This window comes from Anomaloglossus baeobatrachus, chromosome 8 (assembly GCF_048569485.1).
Source record: "Anomaloglossus baeobatrachus isolate aAnoBae1 chromosome 8, aAnoBae1.hap1, whole genome shotgun sequence".
NCBI classification, from domain to species: Eukaryota; Metazoa; Chordata; class Amphibia; order Anura; family Aromobatidae; genus Anomaloglossus; species Anomaloglossus baeobatrachus.
The window spans coordinates 151,436,472-151,459,994 of record NC_134360.1 but is presented as its reverse complement, the minus strand read 5'-3'; the positions used below and the strand labels follow the sequence as shown (position 1 = coordinate 151,459,994).

Below are 23,523 nucleotides of genomic sequence, written 5' to 3'. Positions count from 1 at the left end.
ATACCAGATTGGAATGACAACTTAACTATTCAGTCAGGGCAGGAAGAGGTTAGGTCTGAGGGCGAGGGGAGTGCAAGCACAATGCTTGATGATGAAGTTCTAGATCCCACATACTGTCAACCCTCAGTCGGGCACTCGAGGAGGTCACCAGAGGCGGTGGAGGAGGATGCAACTGACGACGAAGTTACCTTGCGCCTTCCTGGACAGAGTCGGAGTACTGGAAGCACGTCTACAAGTGCATCCTTAGCCACCACTCTGCCTCTGAGCACAAGTCGGGGTGGCTCTGCAGGTCGCATGTCCTCTAAGCCTTGCCTAGCCTGGTCCTTTTTTGACCTTCAAAAACCACACAAAGAGGCGATAAATAGGTCTAAATATATTTTTATTAATATTAAGTGCAGACAAGTGGAGGGGGTCAGAAACCGGTGTACATCACTGCAAGGTATATCCCAGATTGTTGATATGATTCACAAGGTGTTTCTTGACCGGTGTCTGTGCATTATATGTGGCAGCTATATTGTTGCACCATATACAGCATTCTAATCCCTATATGTGCACTGAAGGTATCTAAGCTGTCTATATCAGATGCTTTAGTTGCTTTTTGTTTATTTACCTATTAGCAACAATCTGGGATATACCTTATATTAAGGGATTTATATGTCTTCTCTGTGAGTATGCCAGTTATTTAAAAATCCTCCTTTTGAGTGTATATTGCAATGCTTGACTGTGTATATATATACTTTGACATCTTGTATTGTTCAGCATATTAATTGCAATTGTTAACTGCAGTGATGTACACCGGTTTCTGATCCCCTCCACTTGTCTGCACTTAATATTAATAAAAATATATTTGGACCTATTGATCGCCTCTTTGTGTGGTTTTGGTAGTATAAATAGCGATTTGGTCCTTATATTGTAGTCCTTATTCTGCGTATTATATTATTGTTGTGCTATTACTATGCTATCGTTATGCAGAATTTTCTTATGCCATTACTTATTTGTCTTTTTTGACCTTGCAAAGGATCTCCCAAATCATGTGATCTGTAAAATTTGTCGGCATTCTGTAAGTAGAAGCCAAAACCTCACCAGTTTGACAACTTCTTCCATGAATCGTCACATGATTAACAAGCATAAGTCCCAGTGGGAAGCTCACCGTGCTGCAATGCGGCCTAGCGGAGCGGGCCATCCACCGCCTGCCCCTTCCAATGCATGCGCACGCTCTTCATCTTCTATGACTGTGGGGACAGCTGTCAGACCTGTTCTTCCACGCAGACCTTCCACCACTTTAACCACAACAGGCAGTTTGCTTGGTAGGTCGTCAGTTGGTTTGGAAGGGGAAACAAGTGCTGGTGTACAGCTCTCTCAGACATCGAGAGCACCAACTTTGGATGAAGGCAACATCATGTCACCGCCTGCACTTTCCTCACAGACCTGCAGTTTTGCAGGGACACCCTGCTCACCACCATCTCCACACAGCAGCCAGATCTCGGTCCCTTAGATGTGGACAAATAAAAGGCCATTTCCTCTGAGCCATGACAAAGCTAAGAGGTTGACTTTATTCCTCTGTAAGCTCTTGGCTATGGAAATGCTGCCTTTCCGCCTGGTGGACACATAGGATTTTCGAGACCTTATGTCCGTCACAGTGCCCCAGTACCAGATGCCAAGTTGCCACTACTTCTCCAAGAAAGGTGTGCCTGCGCTACACCAGCATGTCGCACACAACATCATCACTTCCTTGAGAAACTCTGTGTGTGACTGGGTGCATTTCACCACCGATACTTGGACAAGTAAGTATGGACAGCCGTTACATGTTCCTGACTGGGCACTGGGTAACTATGGTGATAGATGGAGAAGGGTCTTCTGAAGAAGTCTTGCCGTCACCATGACTTGTGCGTCAATCCTCTGTATGTCGAAGTTCCTCCACTGCTTCTGCCTCCTCAACCTCATCTGGGTCCTCCACTTCCGCCCCAAGCCTGCCTGGTCAGGCAACCCGCGTTGCAACTGCGCACAAGGAATCCTGCACACCTCCTTAATATGCTGGCAGCAGACTTCAACGGCATCAGGCGGTCTTTAGCTTGAAATGTCTTGGAAATAAGAGTCACACAGCGGATGAGTTGTGGTCAGCTCTGCGGTCCGAGTTTCGTAAATTATTGTCTCCACTCAACCTGCAGTCAGGGAAGGCCGTGTGTGACAATGCTGCAAACCTGGGTGCGGCCTTTCGCCAGGGCAACGTGACACACGTGCCTTGTATGGCTCACGTGTTGAACCTTGTTGTCCAGCAATTTTTAACCAACTATCCCGGCTGTTATGATCCGGAACCATGGAAGACCACCACAAATCATTGGTAAAAGGTGACAAGAGCATTGGCAACTAATCTGGACGCCATCCCCTTACTAACCATCACAACTAGAAGTAGCCGAGGGGTGAACTAACATCCTTTGCACCATGAACCCAGCCGGAGAACTAACTATCCTAAAGGTAGGAAAGATGAATAACTCTCTGCCTCAGAAAATAGACAAGAATAGCAAGCCCCCCCACATTCAAAGACTGCGGTGATATAGGAAAAACACAATACACAGGTAGATGACAGGATTAGCAAAAGGTGAGGCCCCCGCTGACTAAAATAGGAAAGGACAGGAAAGGGACTGATGGTGGCCAGAGAAAAACCCTGCAAAATACCAACTTCCTGATAGTAGAAAAAGGCCCTCAGATCGCACGATCTGAACTCCGTCCTATACCAGGTGCCCTTGTCATACCAATGAACAGAAAACAAGAATCATAACAAATTCAACAAGCCACAAACTCATGGACCCAATGGAGCTATACTCCACACAGAACTGCAGGGAGTTCCCCAGCCAAGACTAAGGGGAAAGATCCCTGCATGCAAAAAACTAAAAACAACCACAGCAAATGACAAACCCAGATGAGCAAAAGAACCAGACAATAAATAAAGAACAAGCACTTATCTGGGAAAGATGTGGTGTGGAGCAGGATGAAGCAGGCTGGTGATACAAAGAACAAATGACATCCGGCACCGCCTGCAATCAGACCAGGATTTAAATAAGCAGAGAGCTAGCAAAGGAAGCACCCATAGCACAACACACCTGGTCCAAGTCCAAACCATTCCTGGCCACCAGAGGGAGCCTCCCAGCAGCCAAAACATAACTAACATTCACAACACCCGGCCTAGATGGGCTTCTGCACAGGGCACGGTCACTCTCTGCTCCCTTCCGCCGTTCAACCGCCGCAGCTGACCGACGTGCATCGCTCCACAAGTCTTTCGGCCTGCCGGTTCATCGTCTGAAATGCGATGTGGCGACACGCTGGAATTCCACTCTCCACATGTTACAGCGACTGTGGCAGCTCCGCTGAGCTCTGCTGCAATACGTTATGGCGTATAGCCTGGGCCAACGAGATGCAGAGGTGGGGCAGATCATGTTGATGGAGTGGTCTCAGATCAAGGACCTATGCACCCTTCTGCACAGTTTCGAGATGGCGACGAATGTTTAGCACTGACAATGCCCTTATCAGCATGACAATTCCAATCATTTACATGCTGGAGCACACGCTAAACACTATTCGGAGTTAGGGGGTGAGACAAGAGGAAGGGGAAAAAGTACAGGAGGATTCATATGCGCAAGGGTTACCAACATCTACAAGGTTCAGACGTTCATCATCACCAAGGCGGCAGGCATGGGATGGTGGGGGAGAGGGATTAACAAGGGCGCATGGTAACAGCCAAAATGTTGAGGAAGGTGCAGGAGACCAGGAAGAAAGGGAGCACGAACTCTTGATGGACATGGAAGACTCAGCAGATGAGGGAGACCTTGGTCAAATTTCGGTTGAACGAGGTTGGGGGGAGATGTCAGAGGAAGAAAGCATGGTCAGCACCTCTATGCCACAAACACAGAGAGGGCTTGGTCTGGATGGATGCGCAAGACACATGAGCACCTTCTTGCTTCACTACCTACAACATGACCCTCGGATTGTCAAAATTAGAAGTGATGATGACTACTGGGTTGCCACACTATTAGATCCCCGGTACAAGTCCAAATTTTGTGAAATAATTCCAGCCATAGAAAGGGACGCACGTATGCAGGAGTATCAGCAGAAGCTGTTACTTGATCTTAGCTCGGCTTTTCCAGCAAACACCAGTGGTGCACGGAGTGAATCTCCCAGTTGTAACTTGACAAACATGGGACTGTCTCGTCATCAACAGTCTAACCGTACCACCGTTTCTGGTGCTGGTAACAGCATTTTTATTGAATCGTTTCATAATTTTTTTACACCATCCTTTGCAAGGCTACCAGAGACAACAAGTCTGACACATAGTCAACGGCTGGAGAGGATAATACAGGAGTATCTCCAAATAAACATCGATGCCATGTCTTTGCAACTGGAGCCTTGCTCATTTTGGGCTTCAAATCTTGAAAAATGGCCTGAGCTCGCCACTTACGCCTTGGAGATCTTGTCGTGTCCTGCAGCCAGCATTGTCTCTGAACGTGTGTTCAGTGCTGTTGGGTGTGTGCTGACAGATAAGCGCACGCGTCTGTCCAGTGACAATGTGGACAGACTAACGTTCATCAAGATGAACAAGTCATGGATCCGCAAGGACTTTACTACCCCTGTGTCATCCTGGGGAGAGTAAAGGCTTCTGGATTTGGAATGTGCTTGATGCTAATGTACCTGTCAAGTTTGCAACTGGGACACAAGTGCTGCCACTTAAGTGGTGTCTGTGTGGCCCAATTTTTGGAAAAAAGGGAGACTCTGCTTGGAGTCTCCTTGCTGTGTTTTACATGATTTTAGAAGGGCATGCCATGCCTATATCTGTCTCCTCCTCTTTTTCCTCGTCCAGCTGTTTAGTTTTCGCATGGGTATTTGTACCGAACTCGAACGCGGCCTTCGTTCGATGAACCGAACCGAACTCGAGACTCTAGAGGTTCGCTCATCTCTAGTGAAGAGAATAATTATAATGGAAAAAAGAAAGAAAATACGGTAACCCCACAGAACCAAACATTTTTTTTCACCATTGGCCTCAGCATTTCTTGGTGGTAGCAGTAATGTAGAATCACTTTCTGCATATTCCCATGTTTCAAAACTTACCTTTTCTGAAGCATTTAGGATAACCCAGCTTTCCATGTTCACAAGTAAATCTCATCTGTGTGTTAGGAGGAGCTTCATATCCAGGTTTACAAGCATATTCTAATGTGTCACCATGTACAATGTATAGTTTTTTATCACTCCTATGCCTTATCTGTATATTATTTTCATCCATGTTCTTTTCCTTTGCAGTACATGGCTCTGAAACATAAAATGGATATTTCCACTGTGTTATTTTCATTTCTTTTAGAAAAGGCAAAATCCTCTACCAGTATGCAGGGGCTGGCTGGCAAATTTTGACCTTGGAGGTCAAGCACACAGCAGCGGCCCATCTTTATTATGATTACCTCTAAGTGCTTCATAAATCAAGTAGAGGTTTTACAAGACTTTAAAAAGATAAAACTGATGAAATCAGAGGTGGCCATTTCATTGGCGCAAATAAAGAATTTGACACTCAAATTTGCATGAGTGAATAGATAATTTTTTTAATGGGGCAAGAAAAATGTGATGTTTCGGTTTGAAAACCTTCCTCAAACGTACAGTGTGATAAAACAAAAGATACAATTCTAGACATGGAAGTATGTTATTTATTTTTTTTTTAACATCAATTGATCTAGGACATCAATACATGCTGATATAATGTACAATAAAGCAAAAGGACAAAAAAAATAAACACCGGCATAAACTAATCATGATTGGTGTCACAGGATATTGCATGTCAAAATATTTCATAAAATTGTATAAGGGAATAGTTTAGTATGATCTGCACAGTGGGGCTTGAAAGGTATGGCAATCCTGCCATCCTTAATAGTACTGGAGCTAATATAATAAATTGGATATATGCATAGCAGGACAAAAAAACCTACAAAAATATACCAATTTTATAATGTAATACAGAGAATAAACTGGGGGAGTACCTACAATGGAGCAGTACTTCACATCCTGCTCCTGGTCACTCGCACAGACCTGCAGTAACCATTTCCCTACATGATATTCCTGACAGGTACTCTTCCAGTTTTAAATGATAACATTAGTAACTTTTGCTGTTTTTTTGTCCTTCTATGTATATATCCAATTCATAATATTAGCTCCAGTACTATTAAGGATGGCAGGATTGCCATACTTTTCAAGCCCTACTGTACAGATCATACTCACCTATTCCCCTATACAATTTTATGAAATATTTTGTAATTGCTGTGACACCAAATACGATTAGCTTATGCCAGTGTTTCATTTTTCCGTCCCTTTGCTTTATTGTACATTATATCAGCATGTATTGGTGTTTCAGATCTATTGATGTAAAAAAAAATTGACACATCACATGTCTATAATTGTATCTTTTTATATTCTTATGTTTTATCAAAGTGTACATTTGAGGAAGGTTTTCAAACCGAAACGTCCCATGTCTGTATACTTTTTTTGCCAATTTAAAAATGATATATTCACTCATGCAAATCTGAGTGCTCTGTGCTTGAATTACCGAGTTAGATCCTATCTGGGCACCTTACTACACCAGGAGTGCTGTGTTTGGATTAGAACATATTGGTGCAACTTGTGTGGCCGCATAGGGGCCTAAGATGTAAGGAGGCCATTACCACCTTCAAAGCAGGTAGAATTGTGCATTATGATGATCGTTTGAGCTACACCGGGCCCGCATAATGTTCTTTTGACAGGGGCCTCTTCTATCTGTGTGCACCAGTGGGTGTAATGATACAGTAGTTGTCGTCAAAGGTGGAATAGTTTTTCATTCACTTCTCTCATTGTGCGACTTTGAGACATGGCTAAAGGGTGCTTTACATGCTGCGATATATCGTCGGGGTCACGTCGGTAGTGACGCACATCCAGCGCCGTTACCGACATCGCAGCGTGTGACACCAATGAGCGACGATCAACGAGCACAAAAACGTGAAAAATCGTTGCTTGTTGACACGTCGCTCATTTCCGTAATATCATTGCTGCTGTCGTTACGATGTTGTTCGTCGTTCCTGCAGCATCACACATTGCTATGTGTGACACCGCAGGAGCAACGAACATCTCCTTACCTGCCTCCACCGACAATGCGGAAGGAAGGAGCTGGGCGGGATGTTACGTCCTGCTCATCTCTGCACCTCCGTTTCTATTGGCCGGCTGCTTAGTGACGTCGCGGTGATGTCACTGTGATGCCGAACGCACCTCCCCCTTGAAGGAGGGATTGTTCGGCGGTCACAGAGACGTTGCTGCACAGGTATGTGCGTGTGACGCTGCCGTAGCGATAATGTTTGCTACAACAGCGATCACAAAATGTCGCATGTACGACGGGGTCGGGTGCTATCGCGCTTGACATCGCAAGCAATCACTAGCTGGTGACACTGTTGGGGATTTATTCAAAATTGAAGGCATACTGAACGAGCATGGCTACCACAGCATCTTGCAGTGGCGTGCTATTCCGTACGGTTTGCATTTAGTTGGACCATCATTTATTTTTCAACAGGACAATGACCCCAAACACACCTCCAGGCTGTGTAAGGGCTATTTGACTAAGAAGGAGAGTGATGGGGTGCTACGCCAGATGACCTGGCCTCCACAGTCATCAGACCTGAACACAATCGAGATGGTTTGGGGTGAGCTTGACCGCAGAGTGAAGGCAAAAGGGCCAACAAGTGCTAAGCATCTCTGGGAACTCCTTCAAAACTGTTGGAAAACCATTTCCGGTGACTACCTCTTGAAGCTCATCAAGAGAATGCCAAGAGTGTGCAAAGCAGTAATCAAGGCAAAAGGTGGCTACTTTGAAAAACCTAGAATATAAGACATATTGTCAGTTGTTTCACACTTTTTTAAGTATTACATTCCACATGTTTTAATTAATAGTTTTGATGCCTTCAATGTGAATCTAAAATTTTCAGAGTCTTGAAAATAAAGAAAACTCTTTGAATGAGAAGGTGTGTCCAAATGTTTGGTCTGTACTGTGTGTGTATATATATATATATATATATATATATATATATATATATATATATATATATATATATGTATATATGATATATAGTGACTATAGACATCAGATATTACGCCAGTCACGTTATCTGTATATAACATCTGCTGTCTGTGTACTGCCCCGTGCCAGCAGCTGCCGGGCTACCGCTGCTGCTCGGATCCGGATCCGCGGTGGCTCGAGGGGTCTCCGGACCCGGGGGTTGCGCAGCCAATTGATTAAAAGAGGGGAGGGATATGTACAGGAGATTTTTTTGAAAGTTCATGACGCCACAAACGGTGCGTGGTAATGTGAGGGACCACCGCTGCCGTTGGGGAGCCCGGTGACGATGGTGTGGCAGCCTGATGTTTAACCCCTCCGTGGGTAGGGGGTTCGTGTCCCGGAGCCTGTTGATGCTGGGATGGTTTTTGTGTGCCATTGGGGATAGGAACAGGGGATTTCAATGTACTGACTCAGACCTGGAATAACTACACCGACAGCTTGTAAACCAGAATTCTTAGCACCACTGCAGCTTTTAGGGAGCACGCTTGAGTCTGGGCCCCTCATGTTACTTTTAGCCTGTGGCCCTGTCCTTGGCACCTTCGTCTCTATTCGTCTCTACCAGGCCAAGACCAACGTCTGCCACCTAGTACTCAGGAGCCCTGCTCCGTGACCTCTCCCTCCCAGAGAGTCACTTCACCTCCTCTCCTCTCAACTCAACTGCTAAACTGTCACTTTCCTCACTCTCCCCTTACCAACCCCCAATGTGGGCGGCCCTATTCCCTTCAGGCCCCCCAATGATGTGTCTGGTAGGTTAAAGTGGGACGTGTTCCTTGGATTTTGATTGGCTAAGCTGTTAGCAACACCAAAGGACCAGGATTCGTAACCAATGAAGGTGGACACTGTACAGAAGGGCAGATTGCACAAAACCCTGTGACAATCTGATAGGCCAGGGCGTCACATTCCCCCTTGGTTAAATGTAGCTCGTCCGCGATCTACAGAACGCCAGAGGTTTATTTTTCTTTTGCTTGAACAGGAAAAGGAAAACATAAATTAACACATTTTTAATTCAACGGGTCCATACCACACAGGGGAGGTAATGCACTTAACGTTACTAAAATCTATTTTATTAAGAGTTCGTCGCCCAACGGTGGGGCGCTACCGTTTTTTTTTTGTAACGGAGGCTCAACCTTCCCTATTGCATCCCCTTCCTGCGACAGTCCAGTCCCAACGTCCCAGATCCCAATAACCTGCCACCCAAACAACCTGTTCCCCCTGAAAACCTAAAGTGAGTCCGTGACCGGATTAAGGTCCCGAGTGTTGTAACCCTGATGACTCTGGCTGGCACAGGAGGTGCAACTATTATACAAGACACAAGTTTGTGTTGGTCACGCCAGTCTTGTGACCGTGGTCCATTTTTACTTAATATATATAAAACTGAACGTAGTCCATGTACCAGGTGTACACATTTTGACAATCTACTAGCAAATCTGTTAACTTTCACTCTTTTCATTAAAACTGGTTGATTTTCTAACATTTTCTATATGAAAAATAACAAACTATAGAAAATAATAAACGAAAACACCGATACCTAACATTCTATGGCATCGCAACTGCTGATACTGTATATTTAACACTCTAGTAATAGATTGTTGGGTTCCGTAGCCATGCTTCTTTGCAACTACATGCTACTGATGCCAACACATACCCTTCTTCAAACATTACATGCTTGGTTACCTCCAGGGCATACCAGCCCCACTTTCCGCAATGCCGGGTATAGGTAACCATCTCCTTAGCCTGAAGGTTATGCTGCGGGTGGCCCCACAGAAGGTGCTGCGCTACATCTCGTCAAGACACATGCACCCCCACTGCGAGGCCTGCTTCACAGAGAAATCCCCATCCTTGCTCGGGGTAAAACCACTCCATTAGGCCACGGCACCACAGCCCTTTCACTCGGGAAGCAGAGCTCCTTATCTTCTCCTTTTCTTCTCGATCACGGGTGGCAAGCTCCCATCGTCGCCGGTCTCGGGTAGCAACTTCGGATTGTAGCTGGTATTACTGTCGTTCCCAGTAGGGGGCATCAGCATAATGTCTCAGCTCCCTATCTGGCTCTGGCTTTATCTGAACTCTGGCGACCCCAACAGCCATCGGGGTATCGCGCGGTAACGGAACAGGCAGAAATCTTGGTTCCGCTGCCGCTGGTGTAGACAGATGAACTGACTGCTCCGCAGCCGGGGTTGCAGGGCCCAGGTGCTCCGCCTTTAAGGACAGGCCCGGTGATACGGCCGGGCCTGGTCTGGCCGGTGTCTGGGTGACCGCTGCCGTGGCTGGAATGTGGGCCTTGCTCTGAATCTCTGCAGCCGGAGCTTCTTGTAGATTCACTGAAAGTTCCGCTGCCGGGGTTGGTGGGGGCAGCTCGGCGTCCGCCGAGGATGGGGTAGTCAGTAGTAGAGTGCTCACCGCGAGCGGGGACGGTCCGGATCCCTCAGCCACTTTGGCTGGATATGTGCAATCAGCAGGGACTGGGTAACAGTTTACCCTCTCTTCACGTGGAATTTCAATCTCACGGGCTCGCACCGCCACTGCCAAGCTCCTCATCTCTTCCCTCCAGTGGTTCAGAATGAAGAGGAATTGCGTCCGCATCCTCCGGCACAGCTGCTCTTTTTCCACCTCTATCCATGTCGCGGTCCCGGGGACAGCACGCTCCGAGGACCAGTCTCGCTCCACCATCTTGCTACTGAGTCTTCCAGGAACGTTATGACAGAGTCCTGGCGTCCCTGCTCCACTTCCGCTAGTAACACATTCTGGCCCGCCCCCTCGGTCTTTTCGCAGCACTCGTTCGCTGACCATGGCCCTCTGGGCACTTCTGGTTCCGGCCTCTTCAGGAAGACGAGGGGCGGGGCCTAATCTTCGCGTGTTTTCTCGGAGAAGACGGGGTTTTGGCACGAAAAAAATGGCGGAAAATGGCTGAATTGGCGGGAAACAGAATCTTGACTCGCGGTCTTCGGCTTTCAAGGCGCACGTCACCCAGGTAAGTGGGTCCTGCTTGTATCCTGTTCGTGATGCCAGGTTTTTCGAGGTGTACCGTCCCATGCCAGCAGCCGGGCTACCGCTGCTGCTCGGATCCGGATCCGCGGTGGCTCGAGGGGTCTCCGGACCCGGTGGTCGCGTGGCCATTTGATTAAAAGAGGGGAGGGATATGTACAGGTTTTTTTTGGAAAGTTCATGACACCACCCACGGTGCGTGATAATGTGAGGGACCACCACTGTTAGCCTGTGGCCCTGTCCTTGGCACCTTCGTCTCTATTGGACGCGTGGGTATAAAACTCTTCGGGTCCCACTCACTCATATGGCTAACGGAGTGAGCTTGCTCTCAGGGTTCACTGTCCCCTGCGACCGGGGTTCCAGCTCCTACCAGGCCCAGACCAACGTCTGCCACCTAGTACTCAGGAGCCCTGCTCCGTGACCTCTCCCTCCCAGAGAGTCACTTCACCTCCACTCCTCTGCTCAACTCTATCTCAACTCCACTGCTCAACTGTCACTGTCCTCACTCTCCAGTAACCAACCTCCCATGTGGGCGGCCCTATTCCCTTCAGGCCCCCCAATGGTGTGTCTGGTAGGTTAAAGTGGGAAGTGTTCCTAGGATTTTGATTGGCTAAGCTATTAGCAATACCAAAGGACCAGGATCCGTAACCAAGGAGGGTGGATACTGTGCAGAAGGGCAGATTGCACAATACACTGTGATGACCTGATAGGCCAGGGCATCACAGATACATTTTTCTCTTTTACCTGTTTAACTGCTCCACCAGACCTGACCGGACTGGAGGTTTTCCGTGCACTGTCCTTGAAGTCCTGTGGCACCCACTTCAGGTAAGCTGAAAACTTTTTTCATTTTCGCACTACAAGTACAATCCCTATTTCATGACATGTGCTGATATGTGACACACACACTCACACTTTTGTGTATACTGCATGTCACTATTGTACACTATAGCTCTCCTATCTATGTGAACAACGCAGCATTAAACCTGTACCTAAGCTTACCTACAATGCACGCCACTAGTGTACACCATCGCTCTTCTATGTATGTGAAGTACGCAGCATTAAACTTGTAGCTAAACTCACCTACACTGCATGTCCCTATTGTAAATTATCGCTCTCCTATCTATCTAAACTAGCTAGAATATTTCCCCAGCTAAGCTGACTGTCTAGCAGCCTCGGCGGCAGCAACTTCCCTATCATTTCACATTCACAAAATGGTGCTGAGGCAATATGTTCACTATTTATATACACATGGACATGGGACTTAGGCAGCCAATCACAGAAGCCTTTCTGTCTGAACCTTGTGGATGTTTGCTGTGCCGTGATTGGTTGCAGCAACATCCACAAATGAGCTGAGCCCAAATGTACAAGCTCAGGCTCATACCGATTTAGAAATTGGCAATGCTTTACCGTACAGATTCGCTCATCCCTACGGCTGTCTGCCTGAAAGGATTTTGAATATCGAGACTACTAGATAGGTTTCAAAGTTGTCTCTTGTCTGTACTGGTAAGGGTATGGGAGTACCAGCACTACACCTGTCTCTCATCCACCTTTATATTTCTTCTGTCAATAGCCTTGGAAACTAATGGCAATGCCAAAACAGTGGTGCTGCACTGTAAAACATATTTTTGCTGTTTTCAAAGCTTTAGACCCCCCTAAAGATGTTTTCTGTGTCTTATGTTTGGCCTTTCATTGAAACCAATAGAGTTCGGAAAGGTTGGATAAAGGTTCACAGTTCGGATTGATAAAGGGTCAGTGAATGTACTCCTTGTTCGGTTTAGTGAACCGCAGGAGGTTTGTTCATCTTTAGTTCTGGATATCTAATGACTTTTCCATCCCAGTGCCAGACTGTACAAAGACAGGAGGACAAAGGATTTTTTTGTGTAATCAAACAATTATTTTATTTCTCAAAATATTTTTTATATTTTATATATATATATGGTGACAGTATACTAAAACAGATGAAAACATACACATCTAAAAAACCTAAGTGACTAAAAGAATGAAAATAGGGGATACCCATGGGTATGGAAAACTATAATGAGACTCAACAGTTCAGTGTTGTATCTTTCATAAATTGTAACACAGAGAATGTGATTTATTTGATTAGCTGCAGCACATGTAGACTTCAGTATATTGGTTGTACTATGAACTCCCTGAAAACCAGGATGAGAAAACATATTTCTGATGCAAAAAATTTACCATTGGTGGGAGCTTCCGTTGTCTCACGCCATTTTTCCAAAACACATAGTGGTAACTTATCAAGTTTTTCCTTCATGGGAATTGAACAAGTAAAAAAACCTCTTAGAGGGGGTGATATGCACAAACAGGTTTTAGCTAGAGAAAGCAAGTGAATATTTGAAATGGGCACATGAACACCTCTAGGATTCAATAGTCATACAGATATTATTCTACATTATTGAGATATCAGAGGGTTTTGTTTTGTTTTTTTTCTTCTCCTCTTCATATGTACTATTGAATTGCTATCTTTGTAATATTACCATATCCATTTGTCTTTCGCAGTATGACTTGCTAAGCCATATATCCTCCATATGCTTCTTTCATGTAAAATTCTGCCATTATATGAGACGTATTTTTCCTATGTCGTTTTAGTATCTAAAATGTTGTTTACTTAGTAGCAATGTTGTTTGTAGGTCCACACTAGTAAATGGTTAATTTCCCCACTAGTAATGTTTTTTTCTGTATTCCTTTTCTTCTAACTGATCACATATGTTTGTAATTACTTGCACTAATTTTATCTAGCATTGCCCTTTATATGGCTCCATACACAAGGAGCAGATTAGGTTTGGACCGTCAGGAAGGCGGACAAGGCCGCCAAAACGCGTAGTCCCATTTGCGCTGTTTTTCTGCCATGCACATTGGTTCCTGATCCTTGTGGGTCCCTTTTTTTAACTTTTGAAGAGAAATAAAGAAATGAAAATGTTACTCCAATCCTGATTTGCTGAGTCCTTGCTGGATTTCCTCATTTTTTCCATATACTAATGGATTGACTCCTATTCCAGTCCGTGCAGGAGCTTGACTATCAGGTGGGAAGAGACCTGTGAGTTTCATTGCTGGAGCTGGACGCTGGCCTATATACTCTGATATGGTGACAGTATACTAAAACAGATGAAAGCATACACATCTAAAAAACATAACTGACTAAACGAATAGGGGAAACCCATGGGTATGGAAAACTATAATGAGACTCAACATTTTAAGGTAGCCATAATACAGAGGAATTATGACATTTTTTTCCCCGCACAGTAAAGCATATAAGCAGTAAAGTGCTATGTGCAAACGTGGATAGTAGCAGTTCCTAGTGATGAGCGAGCATGCTTGTCACTACTCGGTACTCGCACGAGTATCGCTGTACTCGGGCTGCTCGGCGGGGACCGAGTAATCTCGCGATACTCGTGCTGTACTCGTGGTCTTCATCCCTGCATGCTGGCGCTCTTTTGAGAGCCAGCCCTCATGCAGGGATTGGCTGGCAGACCACTGCAATGCCACAGCCCTGTTAGTTGTGGAATTGCAGTGATTGGCCGGCCTGCACAGCGTGACCGAGCCTTTATATCGGCCGGCACGCAGTGCTCTGCTCACAGCTATTCAGACAGTCAGTGTAGGGAGAGTGTCGCTGATTCAGGGAAAGCTTTGCGGCCCTTTATAGCTTTTTCAGTTGCAGGGCTGCAAACAGTGTGACCAAAAGTCCTTCTCAGGACTATTCTAGTTGTATACAGGCAGGCAGGGTATAGCCAGGTCGGAGTACAGTAGCAGAGTCCTTCTCAGGACTATTGTTGCTATATACAGGCAGGGTATATGTGAAGCCCCACAGGTGTGGTGTCGGTGTCGGTGCATTACCTTCAGGGACTCCACGTTGCTGGATCTCCGTCACTGGTAGGAAATCTCCTTGTTTGATCGTGACGCCACTCTCAGTATTGCGGTCAGTGGGGACCGCCACTGCAGGTTAGGGGATGCCTGGGGCTGATGGTGGGTGCAGTCGGATGTAGTAGCCTCCTGAGAGTGAGGCAAGCCCCAGAGCCCTGTGTAGGTTTGTAGTACCACAAGTCGCAGAATAACCACACAGGCAGGAATGTCTTTCAAGGGCTTTACTCACATTTGATGGCAGGGTGAGTAGCCCGGGCGTAGCTGGGATGAACCAGATGGGAACCAGGTATCCTTCAGGCTGACGTTATGAGGGTGACTACTGACTCGCCTTCCTTAGCCCTTGGTGGTTTGGGGTAACCCCGACTTTGAGTCCCTATGGGGGTCACCCAGGGAAGATGCTGCAGCCTCTCTCCCCTTCGTTTGCCGTTTGCTTGTTCCCCGGACCAGGCCACTCCAGCCTCTTGCCTCCTATGACCTATGGGCCCTAACTTGCGGTTACGTGGCTGCGGCTTTTGTAGTGTTGTGGTGTGGGCTTTAAGAGCCCCACACCGGCAGGTTTAGCAGAAGAAAGTTGAATCTATCCTTGCTTCGGGATCTGCCGCCCGGTTGGGCCTGGTGCTCTCTAGCAGTCTCCTTACTTCCCACTCCGTTGCACTCGCTAGCTGAAGCTGGCTTTCAGGCAGCACTCCTAGTTGACCGTTCTCCCCCATCAATAGCCACTGCGCGGACGCTGTTAGACAGCAACAGCCCCACAGGTCTGCTCCTCACTGAGCCCTATGGAGTTCTGCTCTAACTGACTCACTGCTCCTCCTCTCCTGTTCTTGCCTACGCCACCTAGCAACCAGACTCTCTTACCACACCCCTTGAGAGGAGATGGAGGCTCTACCCCCTCCACTATTCCAGTGAAGGTGAAGGCTTGCCCCCTCCTGGGATCCCCAGGGGTCCTCTCATGGGTACATGTGTGAGACCTGATCACTATGCGCCTGTGTTCCACACCCCTGTCAGCCTTCTGGATTACCTGTATTGTACTGTCCCCAGCATGGGTGCAGTACTCAGTGGTGCCTGACCAGGTCAGGGGCGCCACATTCCCCCTTAGTTATCACCAGCACGTCCTCGGGCTGCAAGACAACATTTTAAAATGCATAAAACATTAAAACATGTAAAACATTTTTAAAACCACCAGATATCAGACATCACCACCCTCCACCCACAAGTCCGTTAACCCACCCAAAACCCTCTCAGGAGGCAGGTCACCGGTCCTGTTGGTAACCAGGTCTGGGCCATCCGTTTCCCCAGACCTTTCCTCCAATCTTCCTCTCCCGTTGGCCGCGACTTCAGCCACTTCTGGCAGGATGTAGAGGCGGCTTACATGGGCTGGTGGTTTCAGGGTATACCTGGCCTGGTGGATCCGCGCCGTCAGCCTCTTCTGGCAGGATGCAGAGGCGGCCTCCACAGTTGGTGCTGACCAGGTACCCTCTTTGTGGTGGTGAGCCAAGGCCCCATAAACAGGCGTGCTCTCTGGTCGCAGGTGAGCCAAGGCCCTTTTCTACGGACGGGCCCCCCTGGTTGCAGACGAGCCAAGCCCCTAAACAGGCTGGCCCTGGTGGTGGTGCCACTGGTGTAACTATTTACACTGCGAGAGTTTGTGGCTATAGCAAGTTCATAGCCTTAAAGTTTATTTCTCACAATAGTTTTTGTGGGCACATACTTAAACAATAACGTTGCAAACTTTTCAACTTGTCAAACTGGTCAAACTTTCGGTACTTCTTTCTTTACTTTACTCCTCTTTTTCACCAGGGCGTGGGCATGTTGGGCACTGGCACCTGTGACTTTCTTGCTCTCCGTCGTCGTCTGTGGTTGTTTCATCTGTAGGATCTTTGTCTGTGGTTGTTCCATCTGTAGGGTCTTTATCTTTCCTTTCTTGGTCTTCGTCTGTTTCTTTTTCTGTATCTGTTTCTTTATCTCTGTCTTGTCTTTCTTGTCTTTCTTGTCTTTCTTGTCTTTCTTGTCTTTCTTGTCTTTCTTGTCTTTCTTGTAGCATGGGATGGCTGTAAGGTTTGCTGGGACATAACGCTACGTCCAGGGCATACAATCCCCTTTCGCCTTGATGCATGGTGAACTGAACTGAGTCTCCCATCTTTAGATTTCTGCCAGGGTGTCCTCTAGGCAGATGAGCGCTTACATCTCTCCTGTTAACAAATATCCCCTCCTTGATGCCAGGGGCTACAATGAATCCATAACCACTTCTCAGATTGAAATCTTCCACTACGCCATAACACAGGGGTCCTCTGGCCTGGGCTTTGGACCTTCTTAGGCACCTTTTCTCCTCCAGGTCTCTGACCGTGACTTCCCTCTGCTCTGGGGACTGTGGTGCTGGAGCAACCTGTGTTCTGCTGCGCCGTGTCTTTCGGGCTGGATTCATGCCTGTGGGCTTCCAGGTGAGGTCTTTGGGCTGATCTTCGTCTGCTGACGGTGTCAAATCTTCCTCCTCCCAGCGGGAATAGGGCAGCATCTCCGGCTCTGGGTAGGGGTCTGCTGCGGTTGGCGTCGGAGTCAGCCCTTCTGCTTCATGGTCTCCTCTCCCCCTTAGTTCTTCCTGGCACTCCTTTGGTGGCAGTGCTGGGGATGGGCTTTCTTCAGCTGGTCTGGGCAGTGGACTCTCTGGCGCGGCTGCAGGGGTTGCCTGAATCTCCTTGGGGGTATACGGAGGGAGCAGGTACCGATCCACCATCTCTTGTGGGAACTGGGCCTCTAGGTCAGCCTTCAGCTTCCAGTATTCAGGGTCCTCTCCTATCAGGGTCTTCCTAGCAGGGACCTCTCTGGACTGGGGAGCGGTGTCTGCTCTGGCCTTGCAGGCCGGGGAAAATAGTGATGCAATCTCTTGGCGGGCCGCGCCCTGTATGGCGGCGGTCTGGTCTTGGCGGGCCGCGCCTGGCATGGCGGCGGCCTGGATTGGCGTTTCTGTCGCGGCCGGTTCCTGGCGGGCCGGACTGGACACTGCAGCCGCGGTCTCACTTGGCGTCGCAGCCTCGATGGGGTCCGTGCAGGCTGAGCCGGGCGTCGCTGCAGTGATCGGAGCTTGGCGGGCCGCACCCGGCGGGGCTGCGGCCTGGTTCAGCATATCACTTGCGGCGCGGACGAGCGTCGCTGCTGCGTTGGGGTCTTGGCGGACCGGGTTTAGCAGGGTGGCAGCCTGGGTCAGCGTCACACCTGCAGCACGGATGAGCACTGCCGTGGTGGTCGGAGCCCTGCGGGACAGGCGGGGCATGGCTGCGGCTGCCTGGGCTTGGCGGGCCGCACCTAGCGTGGCTGCGGCCTCACTCAGCGTCGCCGCACCGGGCGCCTCCTCTGGGACCGCGGTCGTAGCAGCTAGGGTCGGGGCTCTTGTTCTAGCCGGGGCAACACCGGACTCACCCATCGGGGTCTGAATCGTCGTCGCCGCTCGATCCGGCAGGCTCCGCGCGGCTCTCTCCTCATAGGTCCGGACCGCTGCAGCCATCTCCAGGAGCTCCTTGCGTTCTTCCCTAAGCTGTCGCACAATCCCGGCCTCCAGCCGGTCGCAGAAGATGGCAAGCTCCCGGCACCACCAGGCAGCAGAGCCTGGCTCTGGGTATCCACGTCTGGACTCCATTTCCTCTAGCAAGCTGCTGGCTTCTTCTCTGCTCCGCCGTCTCTGGACGCTTCCGCTTTCTCCATCAGCGAGGTCAGGACTCTGCAGGGGATCTCTGGGTAGCCACGCCTCTTCGTGGGCGGTAACTTCTTCCAGCGCGGGCTGCTGTCGTTTTTCAGCGCGCTTTTCATGGTGGCAATATGGCGGCGCTTCCAATTTTTCAAGCGGACCGCCCAGGCACATGGTCACCTGTCTGAACAGGTCTAGTCCTTATCCTGTTCGTGACGCCAGATGTGAAGCCCCACAGGTGTGGTGTCGGTGTCGGTGCATTACCTTCAGGGACTCCACGTTGCTGGATCTCCGTCACTGGTAGGAAATCTCCTTGTTTGATCGTGACGCCACTCTCAGTATTGCGGTCAGTGGGGACCGCCACTGCAGGTTAGGGGATGCCTGGGGCTGATGGTGGGTGCAGTCGGATGTAGTAGCCTCCTGAGAGTGAGGCAAGCCCCAGAGCCCTGTGTAGGTTTGTAGTACCACAAGTCGCAGAATAACCACACAGGCAGGAATGTCTTTCAAGGGCTTTACTCACATTTGATGGCAGGGTGAGTAGCCCGGGCGTAGCTGGGATGAACCAGATGGGAACCAGGTATCCTTCAGGCTGACGTTATGAGGGTGACTACTGACTCGCCTTCCTTAGCCCTTGGTGGTTTGGGGTAACCCCGACTTTGAGTCCCTATGGGGGTCACCCAGGGAAGATGCTGCAGCCTCTCTCCCCTTCGTTTGCCGTTTGCTTGTTCCCCGGACCAGGCCACTCCAGCCTCTTGCCTCCTATGACCTATGGGCCCTAACTTGCGGTTACGTGGCTGCGGCTTTTGTAGTGTTGTGGTGTGGGCTTTAAGAGCCCCACACCGGCAGGTTTAGCAGAAGAAAGTTGAATCTATCCTTGCTTCGGGATCTGCCGCCCGGTTGGGCCTGGTGCTCTCTAGCAGTCTCCTTACTTCCCACTCCGTTGCACTCGCTAGCTGAAGCTGGCTTTCAGGCAGCACTCCTAGTTGACCGTTCTCCCCCGTCAATAGCCACTGCGCGGACGCTGTTAGACAGCAACAGCCCCACAGGTCTGCTCCTCACTGAGCCCTATGGAGTTCTGCTCTAACTGACTCACTGCTCCTCCTCTCCTGTTCTTGCCTACGCCACCTAGCAACCAGACTCTCTTACCACACCCCTTGAGAGGAGATGGAGGCTCTACCCCCTCCACTATTCCAGTGAAGGTGAAGGCTTGCCCCCTCCTGGGATCCCCAGGGGTCCTCTCATGGGTACATGTGTGAGACCTGATCACTATGCGCCTGTGTTCCACACCCCTGTCAGCCTTCTGGATTACCTGTATTGTACTGTCCCCAGCATGGGTGCAGTACTCAGTGGTGCCTGACCAGGTCAGGGGCGCCACATATAGCCAGGTCTGAATACAGGCTAGTGACCAAAAGAGTCCTTGTCAGGACTATTGTACCAGTATACAGGCAGGCAGGCAGGCAGGGTAGTGGTGACCGTATACCAGCCTTCATCATATCTGGGGCTGGTGCACACAGTGTAAAACAGTCCAGATAGTGTCTGACTTGTCTGTAATTGTCGCTCCCCAAAAAAACCTGTTAGGTTATTATTGCGTCCGTGCTTGGTTTTTAAAACCGCACGTGTGTGCCTGTTGGTGGCAGCGTACAGGTGCACTTGTGTGCAATTTCCACACACTTTGATATAACGCACAAGTAGTGAATATACACGTCAGCAGTGCACAGCATTGCAAAATGCGCAAGGGCATTGGCAAGGAACAAGGAAGTGGACGTGATGGTGGTGCAGGCAGAGGCCGAGGTCGTGGGCAAGCTCTAATTTCGCCACAACAAAGGGCCACATCTAGTCGCTCGCACGTCCTGTCCCAAATTCTTGGGGACCGCAGCAGTACACCGCTCTTGAACCAAGACCAGTGTCAACAGGTTGTTAGTTGGATAGCGGATAATGCTTCCAGTCAGATTGGCACCACCACTAACACTCTGTCTTCCACACGGTCAAGTGTCAGTAGCCGTGATACTGCACCGCACATTTCTGAATCTGATCCTCCTTCCTACCACCAGGCTGAGTACACGTCCTCCTCGGACATTAATGATCCCACACTTGGACACTCGGAAGAGCTGTTCACGTTTCCATTCACACATTCTGGCCTCTCGCCAGCTCATATTGAAGTGGGTCATGAGGAGATCGTCTGTACAGATGGCCAAATATTTGAGCAGCCACGTTCTCACGAAGTTGGCAACGTGTCTCAACAAGTGGTGGACGATGATGAGACACAATTGTCAGCAAGTCAGGAGGAGGAGCAGGGTGCGGAAGAGGAAGACGATGTGGTGGATGATCCAGTAACTGACCCAACCTGGCAGGAGGATATGCAGAGCGAGGACAGCAGTGCACAGGGGGAGGGAGGCGTAGCATCACAACAGGCAGTAAGAAGCAGGGTGGTGGCCCCAGGCAGAAGTCAGGCAACCGTTCCCCGGAACAACACGACGACACAAGGTGCCTGTACAAATGTTAGGTCTTCCCGAGTCTGGCAGTTTTTTAAGTTGGATCCAGATGATTCAAAAAAGGCCATTTGCAACACCTGCCGTGCCAGCATCAGCAGGGGTACCAAAACTAGCAGCCTGACCACCACCAGCATGATCAGGCACATGTCAGCCAAGCACCCGACTTTGTGGGAAGTACAACAGAGTCGAGGAGCAGTGCTTGCTGATGTCACTGCTACGTCTTCGCTGGTTGTGCATGCGAGCCAATCCTCTGTTCATGCTGCCTGCGAACAAGCCTCCTCCACTCCTGCACCTGCAGTTGCCTACGCAGAAAGAACACCATCATCAAGCACGTCCTTGTCCCAGCGCAGCGTTCAGTTATCCATTCAGCAAACCTTTGAACGCAGGCGCAAATACACTGCCAACACCCCACATGCCACAGTTCTAAATGCTAACATTTCGCGACTGCTTGCGCTGGAAATGTTGCCTTTTAGGCTGGTGGAGACAGAAGCATTCCGTGACCTGATGGCGGCAGCTGTCCCACGTTACTCGGTCCCCAGCCGCCACTATTTCTCCCGGTGTGCCGTCCCCGCCTTGCATAACCACGTGTCACAAAACATCACACGTGCCCTGAACAACGCTGTTTCACCCAAGGTCCACCTAACCACAGACACGTGGACAAGTGCTTGTGGGCAAGGCCACTACATCTCGTTGACGGCACACTGGGTTAATATTGTGGAAGCTGGGACCCAGTCTGAGCGAGGGACGGAACACGTCCTTCCCACACCAAGGTTTGCAGGCCCTACCTCAGTCAGTGTTTCACCCACACTCTACAGCTCCGGAATGTCATGCTCTTCAGCCTCCTCCTCCTCCTGCGCATCCTCATCCACTGTGCCCTCCACACCAGTCACAAGCTGGAAGCACTGCAGCACTGCCTCGGCGAAGCAGCAACAGGCTGTGCTGAAGCTAATCTGCATAGGTGACAAACCCCACAATGCAGAAGAGCTGTGGACAGCTCTGAAACAGCAGGCAGATCACTGGCTCACACCTCTGAACCTAAAGCCAGGAAAGGTCGTGTGTGACAATGGCCGGAACCTGGTGGCGGCTTTGAGGCGAGGCCAGCTGACACATGTTCCATGCGTGGCCCATGTGCTCAACCTCGTGGTTCAGCGGTTTATAAAGTCATACCCAGAGCTGTCTGATCTGCTGGTAAAAGTTCGCCGCCTGTCTGCACATTTTCGAAAGTCACCTACTGCTTCAGCCGGCCTTGCCGGCTTTCAGCGCCGTTTGCATCTTCCGGCTCACAGACTGGTGTGTGATGTCCCCACGCGTTGGAATTCAACTCTGCACATGTTGGTCAGGATATGTGAGCAGAAGAGGGCAGTTGTTGAGTACCTGCATCACCTAAGCCGTCGGGAAATGGGTCAAACTCCACACATAACACCTGAGGAGTGGAGATGGATGTCAGACCTATGTACCATCCTCCAAAACTTTGAGGACTCCACCAAGATGGTGAGTGGTGATGACGCCATTATTAGCGTCACCATACCGCTACTCTGCCTTCTAAAACGGTCTCTGCTGAAAAACAAACATGATGCATTGCAGGCGGAGCGCGATGAGTTGCAGAAAGAAACAGTAGTGGGTGTGGGTGATAACACACAGCCCAGCCTCGTCTCATCACAACGTGCAGTGGAGGACTATGACGAGGAGGAGGATGACGACATGGAGCAACTCTCCGGCCAAATTGAGGATATGACATGCACACCAGTCATATCCTCGGTTCAGCGTGGCTGGCCAGAGGACAGGGTAGATGAGGAGGAGGAGGAGGAGGAGGACAGCATGTTCAGTCATCTTGTTGGTCAGGCTACTGAAGTCCTGGCTGTTAAGAGTCTGGCGCACATGGTTGACTTTATGGTAAGCTGCCTGTCTCGTGACCCTCGCGTTAAGAACATCTTGGCCGACAATCATTACTGGTTGGTAACCCTGTTAGACCCACGCTACAAGGAGAACTTTTTGTCTCTTATTCCCGTGGAGGAGAGGTCAACCAAAATGCAGCAGTTTCGGAAGGCCATACTCACGGAAGTAGGCAAAGCATTCCCCTCACAAAACGCTAGCGGCATAGGTCAGGAATCAGTGGACAACCGAGGCGTACAGCCGAGAGAGGCACAAGTCCAATCCGCCAGAGGTAGGGGAACAGTCTTTAAGATGTGGGACAGTTTTCTCAGCCCCTCACGTACCACAGCCCCTGAGGTGCGGGGTAGTGCCACAAGAAATCCTAAGTTTGCCCAGATGCTGAAGGAGTACCTTGCAGATCGAACAACTGTACTCCGACATTCCTCTGTGCCTTACAATTATTGGGTATCCAAGCTGGACACGTGGCATGAATTGGCTTTCTACGC

The 23,523-nt window shown here is 49.3% G+C and overlaps 1 protein-coding gene across 1 annotated transcript in view; it reads right to left on the bottom strand.

Moving 5' to 3' along the window:
• Positions 1-23,523, bottom strand: part of LOC142250051 (complement factor H-related protein 4-like) — a 605,766-nt gene that overhangs the window by 108,041 nt on the left and 474,202 nt on the right. Inside the window, exon 8 of the mRNA XM_075322112.1 lies at positions 5,101-5,298. Coding sequence (XP_075178227.1) covers positions 5,101-5,298 — 198 coding nt within the window. The remainder of the gene's footprint in view (positions 1-5,100; positions 5,299-23,523) is intronic.